We start from the raw sequence: 10852 nt of genomic DNA, 5'->3' as shown, positions 1-10852 counted from the left end.
GCGGATCCGTGTGTCAAAATGGTCAACGAAAATGAGAGAGAGGGACTGTGGAAGACGGCCATCTCCCTCTCTCTCTCTCTCTTCCATTACACCATGGAAAAAGATAGAGATGGCCGTCTTCCACGGACCCTCTCTCTCATTTTCGTTGATATATTTTGATACTACATATACGGGATCGCGCAGTCCATTCTCTATGTCTATTTAGTAGTGTTTGAGTGCCAGTAAGAGAAATGATCATTTCTCACTCGCACTCATTTATGCGGAACACTACTAAATTCACGAGCGCTGCGAGTGTCGAGAATCGGAAACTGAACTCGAAACCTAAAATGGGTCCATTTTTATTTTATGGAGTGGAGTCTCCTTATATCTAGAGATCCTCAAGTAAAAGATACGCCAACTTCGAGATAGTGTCATACTTGTTAATACGATTGCGCCATTGGTTGCGCCATATTTTTGCGGTGTCATCAATCAATCCCGTAGCGATTTCAGTGGCGCATCTCTTGAGGATTTCTAACTTCAACTTATTGCTGTACACCCACGGTAATTAATTCTGTCCCTCGGAAATTTTCACAAAATGAAAAGTGACCTCCTTTCTATATTAATTGTCACTATTCATGCACGATAAAGTTCAGTCGTAACGTTAATCGTGCATGGATTGTGACAATTAACCCTTACTAGTCTAACGTTTTTTCGGCACCTTTAATGGTCTAACGTGGGCCATTCGTGTCTCGGCGTTTTTTAGACATGTTAAAGGGCTTTAAAAAATCTGCAAAAATTCATGGACCTTCATTAATTCTTCAATTTCAAGAAAAAAAAATTTGTATGTCGAAAATAATTATTTTTGTATATAATTTTGTATTAAAAATGGTGGTACCGCGTGTAAAATCACTCGATCACTTAAAAAATCATAACTTCAATCCAAATGAAGCTATCGACATAAATCAAAGTGGAAATTAAAGGTGAAGAGTGTACCTTTTAAGGGACTTGAACGACCCACGTTAGACCATTAAGGGTTAATATAGAAAGGTGGTCATTTTTTATTTTGTGAAATTTTCCGAGGGACAGAATTAATTACCGTGGGTGTACTAGTTTAGACAGTGCAGGAACAAAAAACAGACCCAGTACCACAGTAATTTTTAGAGACCCTATACCAGAGTCTGGACACAAGAGAGACAATTTCTGATTGGTCCGTCGTTTGTGGCAACTCCCGCTCTAATTCAAACGTCGATAACCTTATAAATTCATATAGGATAGAAATGTATACATAAACTTTTAGAACATTTTTATTTTTTTAACGAATATTAACTAACTTCACAAAAAAGTGAATTGTTTGTTGGTACCCGCAATCTTCTCGGTTAACATTTTTTACCCATATAACTCATCGTTCAGGATTTTTAAGAAATCTTTTCATTGCGTATCCTTTGACAGCTGAATTATTACAATATTACTATTTTTACTATAAATATTTATTTAATGTTATTATTTTTAATATTTAATACATCGACATCGATGATTTAATATTTTTTACGCTGTTAACTTAAATGAAAAAGAATATACAAATATATACATTACATTAAGGTTAGAATTAATAGACGAAGATAGTGTATATATATATATATATATATCTTTCTCTCTCGTAGCATTTTGCCACAATCGCGCTTGTGTCCAGACTCTGGTATAGGGTCTCTAGTAATTTTGAAACAGTTGCGGCAGTACATTGTTATGACGTCACGTTTACTGCACTGCCAGTAAAAACGGAACATATCCCATGTTTTATGCGTTAGGGCTGCGCACAATGGAGGAACAGATATTAGTTATTAAAATATTAACCTATCAGATACCAGTTACACCGGAATACACGATTCTGATAGGTTAATATTTTAATATCTAATATCTGTTCCTCCATTGTGCGCAGCCTTAAAACCGCAGCACACACTTTCGCATAAAGCATGTGCATAAGGAATTTCATTGGCCCATTTTCTTATGCATGAGTCAATGGACCAATCAAATTCTTTATGTATATGGTTTATGCGTTATGCAAAAGTCTGTGCTCCCCGCTTAAGCCGTTTGACAGTATCATATGCGTCTATTAAGGATGCGTGTAGAAATGTAGTATAGCGAAAACTGTAATAGCTATATGATAAAAGCCGAGGAATTCTACGGAGTGGGACAATCTGAGCCTTGATGAGGCTCGAAACGAGTTTGACAGCGTCTGTAGTTTAACAACGTCATGTTTATACTTAAATCTTAGGTTATGTTTGTTTCTGATACGGTATTTTTTCATACTATATTATGTTGAAATCAAGGTGAGTGTTCCGAGCGACTCCAATAATTATCGATGATCCTTATCCTTCAATTTATATTTTTGCAGAAAAGCAAAAATTATATTGTGATAATGATATTGTAATTGAGACATATGGATGCTCTTTGTATCTGGATGATTGACATATGATACATGATGACTTACTAACAATTTCTCTGTTCGAGGCTTTATAATAAGACGGTATATTTCAAATTATCCTTTCAAATTTTGTTCATTATGCAATATCAGGCAGTGTTAATGAGATAAACCTTTTTTCAACTATTATAATAGAGTATTAAACACTGGATTTTCATAGCTAAAAAAGTTATCTATTTTAAATATTTAGTTATTGATATAAAATTCTATATAATGTACTTATTCTTTAGTAATTTTTTTAAAGGGTGTTTTTGAAAGAAGTATGGAGAAAAAAAGCTTTCATAAAAACAGTTTCAAGTTAGTCATAAAATTGAATGGAAAGCCATTGGACTCAAACTTATAAATTAGTATCTTTTGACATTGTATCTATATATAGAAATATTCCTACTGAGTTGACAATTGACTATTAGAAGTATTAAAGAAAGATAGGATTCTGTCTCTAAAAGCATAACTATTCTAATTAAAGAATTTTTAACAGTAATTTTATTAATATTAAATTACATTTTTTTCAAATTTACCAACTAATACTATAAACAAATTTTTGCTCATAGGTTTTCCGCTATCCCTTATCTTAGTAAATCTTTTACTGCAGAAGATATGGATAGTGACATTTTTATATATAATACCACCAACATTGATATTTCTTTCTATTTATTACTATTATGTGGACGATAACTTATTAGTAGTTCCAAAGACCAAATAAATGTGATTTTAAATATATGTAACAGAATGTTAACAGAATGAAATTCATTGAAGAGAATGATGATGGTATTATGAAAAAGAAGGAATATTTTATCTTGGTCTAGGAATTATGTCTATGCAACGATAAATTCTAAACTAAAGAATGTAATAATAAAAATTAAAAATTTTAATGAATAACAATTGTCATCTAAAACTGTTGAAGGTCACTAAAGTTATGATCTTCACAACTTATGTCAAGGTTGAGGTCATTGGCGGTTGCTTCTCTTTTCTGTAGTTTTATCACACAAATTTTGTATTATTAATCATATTTTTAATTGTTTCAGAATTTTTTTTACTTTGCAAATATGACACGCTCACACGTAAAGTACCAAATTGCTAAAGATGATGTCGATACGTCCGAGTACTTACCACAAAATATTCCAGATTTCCAAAATGTGACGAAGACAGAACCCACATTTTGGAGGAAAGCATTCCATATATTTTTGTTGATCTCTGCTTACTTTATTTTATCAATAGGCCTTACATTTTATAATCCATGGCTTTATAATGTATATGTGAGTAATTGATAATTAAACATTATAATCTTTTCATCTATCTAGTTGTATTGTAAGGAGAAAGTAATAAATAAAATCTCTCAAAGGGTACATAACTATGTACGCATTTGTGATTACACGCATGTGTAGTAGGGAAAAGGCACTCTTTGGTTAAACATTTTTTGTTTTAAAATTTCCTGTGCATCAGAGATTTGTGAAGTTTTTGATATAAAACTACAATTCGAGAGAGGTGGCAGTTAAATAAAGTTGTCAAAAATATTGAAATTTGCCGTTATCAAATATATTATACCGAAACAAGTTGAAATAAGTATATTTTTTGTTTTTTATTTGAAGGATATATCTCATGTTACTTTAAAAAAATTTTCTATTGTTTAAATTGAGTTTAAAGGTAGTAAAAATAATACGTATTTAAAAAAACATATTTAATTAAAAAATTTTTTTAGATATGATATTTCAGTTAAAAAAATATTGATTTTAATAAAAATATCAAATGACTTAAACCTTATAATACAGAAAGTACATAATAAAAAAATTTTATTATAGTGTTTTGAAAACGTATTTCTATCATCCACAGGAATATGCAATAAACACTTATTTAAAATTTATTTCGTTTTTAACAAACGTTGTTCAACAAAATTAATTATGTTGCTTTATTTAATATAAATATTAATAATTTAATACTCAAGTTCATTTACAAAGAGTATCAAGGTATGAATCATTAAAGATTTTATTTATTTATTTTTTGTCTTGCTTTTTTAAATTTTGTGTTCTTTTTATCAATATGAAGTATATTACTTCGGTATAGTAGGGCTTCAGTAATTTACTACAATTATACAATTTAATAATTTGAATGTTAATAAGCATTCAAATATAGTAGATTATTGATTTATATATATGTATGTCTCTTCTCGGGGTTACAATTTCATATTTATGTACATATTTACACACATCTACGCTCTTAAATTTTTATCTAATTCACTTTACTGATACACTAACTTAAAAATTAACTTAAAACTAACAGGACCTAACTCACGCACGCACGCACGCACGCACGCACGCACGCACGCACGCACGCACGCACGCACGCACGCACGCACGCACGCACGCACGCGCACACACACACACACACACACACACACACACAATGTTTCATATTTATTGTTCACCTTGACATCTAAAAAAAATATTTTAAACAAATGTTATATAGTCTGTGTATGTTTGTCTATAGCTATATATTAGAAGTTGTACATGACTTTATTATTATAATCGGAAAATTTACTGTCTTAGAAGAATCTGTATTTAAATCCTTCATAACATGTCTAAAAAATAAGATATATTGAAATTAAAAAAATACATTTTATAGCAATATATTCATAAGTTTTAATTGGAATTTCAAGAGAACATTAACTTTCTGTACAAAAAATGTCAAATATCATCAAAAAAACTATTCTTTGAACAAACTTCAATTACTTTGGAAACCTGACGTACTGGAACTTTTTGGAGTAGGATAGAAGGACCGGTTCTAATCCATTACATGTTAGTGTGTATACATATATGCAGTATATATGTATGTGTGTGTGAATGGTCAGGGAGGGAAAGTGCATCACAGACGTTGGAGAAGGGAAGTGCGTTACCGGGGTCCATGATAGAGGGGAAGGGTACTCTTTTCCTTGTCTCTCACCCGTTGCGTTCTCTCTCTTTAAGCCGGTTGTCCTCTCTCTGCTATCTATTAGAGGATGCGTTGTTCTCCCTCTGTTCCACCTGTTGTAGTCCTATACTTATCATATTATTCTCGCTCTCGCTTCCTCCCGTTGTATTCTCTCTCACGTTATTTTTTCTTCTCGCACGCGATTTAATTATAAATAGCTATAATATATATTTTATAAATATTTAATAATATAATCTAACAATTAATTATAATATGTATTTTTAGTAATATAATACAAAATATGGCCAAGCGCACTTTCTTATCGACTTAATTTGATACTTTTATTGAATCTACGTACTTTTACTACTAAATAGCTATCATTATTGATTGATTCTTAATCATAGGGAAACGGGGCAAGAAATTAAAACATATTTAAAAAAACATTTCACACTTTATTTTTCATATTGATACAATTCTTTCTGGTGTTGTGATCATCAGTTGTATATTTTAAATACGTACAATTCTTAACATTTTTTCTGCATCACATAGTATTAGCGACATCTAGATTATTCAATGATTCTATGTCTTCGTAATACTTTTGTTTTAATTATAGAACTTCGCAAATTTTGAAAAAAATTTTGAGATCTAATGCATATTCATTTATGTTTGTGTAACTTCATAAAATATCAGTAAAATCGTTTTTTAAAGTAGCAATTTGGAAAATAGAGATTTCAAGCTGTAAAATGCTTTTTTAAACATCTCGTTACTGTATAAAAAGTATAATTTTTGATAATTTTTAACAAAGTTATTCTATTTTGAAATTTGCTTATTTTTGCAGGGCAAAACAAGTGATTCTTTCATTTTTTTGAGTAGAGTATATATATATACATACAATATATTTATTTATTTATTTATTTATTAACACAACTTGTATAATATTTTTAGGGTTTTAATTTTCCCCTTGGTGTGGTAGTTTGTCATTTGGTCATAAAGTTTTCATTATCTGCATTAATAAGAGCTATTAGAAGATGTTACAGTAGTAAACGGATAAATCTTCTATGGCAGAATATAATTTACTCAATAATGGTACCTGGCATAGCTAGTGGTGTTGATATTGGTTTATCAAATTGGGCACTTTCATTGATTTCGATATCTTTGTAAGTATAATTTAATAGCAATAATTAAGAAAGTTATTACAAAATGCACATGACATTTCTTTCTAGAGTCACTATGACTAAGTCAACTACTATTATATTTATTCTTGGGTTTTCTCTTCTGTTTAAATTAGAGAAAAAGGTAAGGCTGAGATTTTCAGTAAAGATCTGTGATATTTCATAAATATATATTAAAGATATTTTTATATAATAGGTAAATAATAATTACTGTTTATTGTAGTCATGGTCTTTAGTAGGGATAGTAGCGATGATAGCAGGAGGATTAGCGATGTTTACCTATAAATCTACTCAATTTGGCATTCTTGGATTTGTATTGTGTCTCTTAGCATCATTTGCGAGTGGTATTCGATGGACTATGACACAACTCATTATGCAAAGATCCAAATTCGGTCTCCATGATCCGATAGATATGATGTATTATATGCAACCTTGGATGCTGTTACCAGCAATATCAGTGACTTTATGGTTTGAAGGTAATTTTGCATTTCATAGAATTCTATAATTATAGAATTAATTTTAATTAATTATAATACTTACTACAATTTTTTTATTACAATATTTAACAATTTTTGTTAAATATTTACTTTAAGGAAGGCAAACTCCGATGACTTTGACATATGTTGTCAAGGTCATGATTCTTAGTGATTTTTAACCAGTTTTAACTGTCACTTATTATTTTTATTTAAAAAATATTAACTATTAAAGTTTGTAATTATTTTGCCATTTTGCTCGGATGATTCTAGGCAGGGAAAGATATGGTATAGATCGACTATGGAAGTACGACTTTCCACGTGAAGCGAGGTCCATCTTACTTCCCTTCCTGTCTAGGGGCGTACAACTTTCTACGCGGTCCGGTCCTCCTCTTCCCCCGCTTAAGGGAATTTTTTTAAGGGAAAATTTCTGTTTTATGTGATAGAAAAGACCATTTTTCAAATCTTTTTTTATTAATAACTTTTTAACCAACAGTGATCGTCATTTAAAACCTGCTAAAAGTCACTCAGTGTTATGACCTTGACAACATATCAAGGCGACTTCCCTTTTCTGAATATTTACCTGACTTTTTATGGATAACTAAGGTTCCACACAAGAGTAAAAAAGCTGAGCTTTTTACATCCTCCTTTTTCGATTTTTTAAAGATATACTCGTATAATTGATTACCTGTTTATAGGATTACGTATTTTAAAAACAGATGAAAATTACATTAGTGAGCAAATTCAATACGGTATTGAATAGGATGATGAAATTATAAATATTATAATAAATTCTAGTAAATCATTTTTGTAATTTTCAGCTTATTTCAAGTTTCAAGATACGTAATCGACTTCTAGTAAGTTTTCAGAGAAAACTCCTCATCTGTAATATTCTAGCATTTGTCATTCTAGCATCATCTTAAAGATATGTTCAATTTTAGGTAGCAAAATATACGATAGTGTTAGAATTACTGATTGGGGCAATATCAGTAATATTTTATTAACTACATCTGCTGTAGTAACAGGTGCCATTTTAGCATTTAGTATGGAAGTGATGGAATTCTTAGTTGTTACTTATACCTCTAGTCTAACATTGTCGATTTCGGGAGTATGCAAGGTAAAGTTATTAATAATTTAATTATATTAATAAGTTAATTTATATTGTACTCTGTATTGTAATATATTTGTGTTTTTCTTTCCAATAATTAAGAATGGATTAAAATAGATTGAAATTTTTATGCATATTTTAAGTCCAGTGAATCTCCAATAAAAAGGAACTGTTTTTAAGAAATTTGATTCAATTGGATTCAATAATTGTATTTTCTATTCAGATTTTTTAATTAATCAGAATTCATACATTGCACAAAAAAAAACTAATATTTTTAGGCACATTGAAAGGCACAGAAATGTACGTTTATACAATATACGTTTCTATGTATATACATATAATAATGTAATTTCTATAAATGAATAGAAATACATTCGGATTGAATAGGATTTATTTTTACGTTCGTGAATGCATATTTCTGGAAATCTGAATTTGTTTCAATCCATTCTTGTTTTTGAGGTCTCTATTAAAAACAATTATAACAAAATCAGAGAATAAAAAGTTATTTTTTAAAAGTAACTATACTCACCTGCAAAAAAAGCCTTAAGAAATTGACTAATTACAGTCAAATACGAGGAGAATAATTGACTGTAATTTGTCCATTTCTTATAAGGCATAAGGCTTAAAAATTTATTATAGATTCGGATTAAAAATTGAACGCCTAAGTCTTAAGTTTTTTTTATGTGCCAAGGCCTTCAAATATTATAAGACATTGTCTTTTAAAATTACCATATAAATCAGTCATTATGCTGTTAAGGTTTTGAATTAAGAATTATAAATACTGATGAATTGTTAATACTGACCAAAGATTGAATGTATAAAAAATTATAAACAATAATTGAATAAAGGCCGAATGACGGTCAAGCAAGATTTAGGTTGCTACAGTAATGTGTGAATTTTATTTACCACGTATGTAGTCTTCTTTAATCGCGCGCCGAAATATTTTCAGTCTTTTACAAACGCAACTCTAAATAACTACCGTAGTAATATCACTAGTTAAATTGATACGCAATCTAACAATAGCTTATAGCATCTTATAGGATCTTAATAATATGTTGAAAGACATATATTAAATTTTAATGATTTGTTATTAATTAATGTAAATTAAATTAACAACAAATCAAATTCTGTGAAAAATAAGATTGCGACGAATATCACAAGTTGGCGTTTCGTCCAATCAATTTAACTAGTGATATTACTACGGTAGTTATTTAGAGTTGCGTTTGTAAAAGACTGAAAATATTTCGGCGCGCGATTAAAGAAGACTACATACGTGGTAAATAAAATTCACACATTACTGTAGCAACCTAAATCTTGCTTGACCGTCATTCGGCCTTTATTCAATTATTGTTTGAAATTCCAACGGTCCTACAAATATTGTAATTTTATAAAAAATTATGTCATATAAGTTCAAAATATAAAACAACAATTGACAAATTATGTCAATAGATTCAAAATATAAAAAATAACGATAAAAGTAACTGTAAAATTTGTTACCATTGTATAAAAAAAATGTAATTACCGTTATAGTTATGAAAAAGGTAATATCGTTATCAGTTTGTTACAAAAAAGTAACTTATGAAGGTAACAGCGTTACAAATAACGCGTCTTTTTTCATTCCCTGAAAAAATACAAGATTAGGTATTAAATTAATTAATATACATATCGAAAAAGTTACATAGATAATAAATACTAATGAGCTATTCCGTGTGAAGCGGATTAGCATTTCTAAAAAATTTTTTTAATTTTGTAATTTTGTGTTCTGGGAGATAGAATTTCGTGCCAAACTTTTTCTTCTATTTAGCTAATCTTCAATTTTTCTATCTTTTTCATTTTAATAACTTTTTACAGGAAATATGTATATTAGCCTTGACCTTTGTGTTAAAAGGCGACCAACTGACTGGCCTTAACTTTGTAGGATTGTTAATGTGCCTTGGTGGTATAATACTTCATGTTGTTCAGAAAGTATTACTTAGTAGAAAAAAAGCAGTTGATAATATGGAATTGCAATCGAAAGTGACAAGCAACAATGCTAAACGCGAAGAGGAAACCGATTCAAATGTGCCATTATTGATAGAAAAATCGACATCTTTAATAAATCTTCTCAATGCTGAATTTAGCTCAGATGAAGATGGTAATGTGAGAGAAAGTGATAACTCGACCCAAATACTATCAGATATTTTGCAACGCAGAGAAAAGTAATATATCATAGATTTTTAGATCTGATGAATTATTTTTTATTGAGAAGATTTAATTGTATTTTTATGACTTATAATATTTTAGATTTTTTCAGTGTAAATTTTACAGTCAATGTAGTTGTGGACATTATAAAGAATGAACCTCAAAAATATTTGCTTTTAGCCTATGTATTTTGTCACCTTTAAATTTAAAATTGAACAGTATGCCATATAATTCCACATAACACGCAATATTAGAAATATCGCAGTAATATTGCAATATAGTATACGAAATATTACATATTACAGTATGATGTCACAGAAATATTACTGACATATTACACGTTGACCAAAATTGACCAAATTTTTTTAAAATTCTTTAATGATTTAATTCTTCCCAATAAATGTTACATTGAAATATTACAGTAATATTATAACAATATAACATGTCTTAAATAGCAGAATGACATAATTAATAACCAATAAACAAGAAGAAGGAAGCTAATAACGGTCAAAGATGGATCACAATTATTATAATTATAATTATGTGTGAATTTTAT

At 29.4% G+C, this 10852-nt stretch overlaps 1 protein-coding gene across 1 annotated transcript; it reads left to right on the top strand.

The window, feature by feature from the left end:
* Positions 1 to 2383: 2383 nt before the first annotated feature.
* Positions 2384 to 10325, top strand: LOC108775411 (solute carrier family 35 member C2). Its single transcript, XM_018541768.1, has 7 exons — positions 2384 to 2503; positions 3484 to 3714; positions 6308 to 6519; positions 6586 to 6658; positions 6758 to 7010; positions 7949 to 8124; positions 9967 to 10325. Exons 2-7 carry the CDS (start codon positions 3505 to 3507, stop codon positions 10315 to 10317), a joined length of 1275 nt encoding a protein of 424 aa, XP_018397270.1. The 5' UTR covers positions 2384 to 2503; positions 3484 to 3504; the 3' UTR covers positions 10318 to 10325.
* Positions 10326 to 10852: the final 527 nt, after the last annotated feature.

The sequence above is a fragment of the Cyphomyrmex costatus genome, unplaced genomic scaffold (assembly GCF_001594065.2).
Source record: "Cyphomyrmex costatus isolate MS0001 unplaced genomic scaffold, Ccosl1.0 scaffold30, whole genome shotgun sequence".
NCBI classification, from domain to species: Eukaryota; Metazoa; Arthropoda; class Insecta; order Hymenoptera; family Formicidae; genus Cyphomyrmex; species Cyphomyrmex costatus.
This window is presented reverse-complemented; position numbering and strand designations above follow the sequence as displayed.

Excerpts from the sequence above, each read along its gene's own strand:
- LOC108775411 (XM_018541768.1), top strand. The coding sequence starts at position 3,505 with ATGACACGCTCACACGTAAAGTACCAAATTGCTAAAGATGATGTCGAT. Across the intron at positions 3,715-6,307 it reads CATGGCTTTATAATGTATAT|GGTTTTAATTTTCCCCTTGG; the intron begins GTGAGTAATTGA and ends TAATATTTTTAG. Across the intron at positions 6,520-6,585 it reads TCATTGATTTCGATATCTTT|AGTCACTATGACTAAGTCAA; the intron begins GTAAGTATAATT and ends ATTTCTTTCTAG.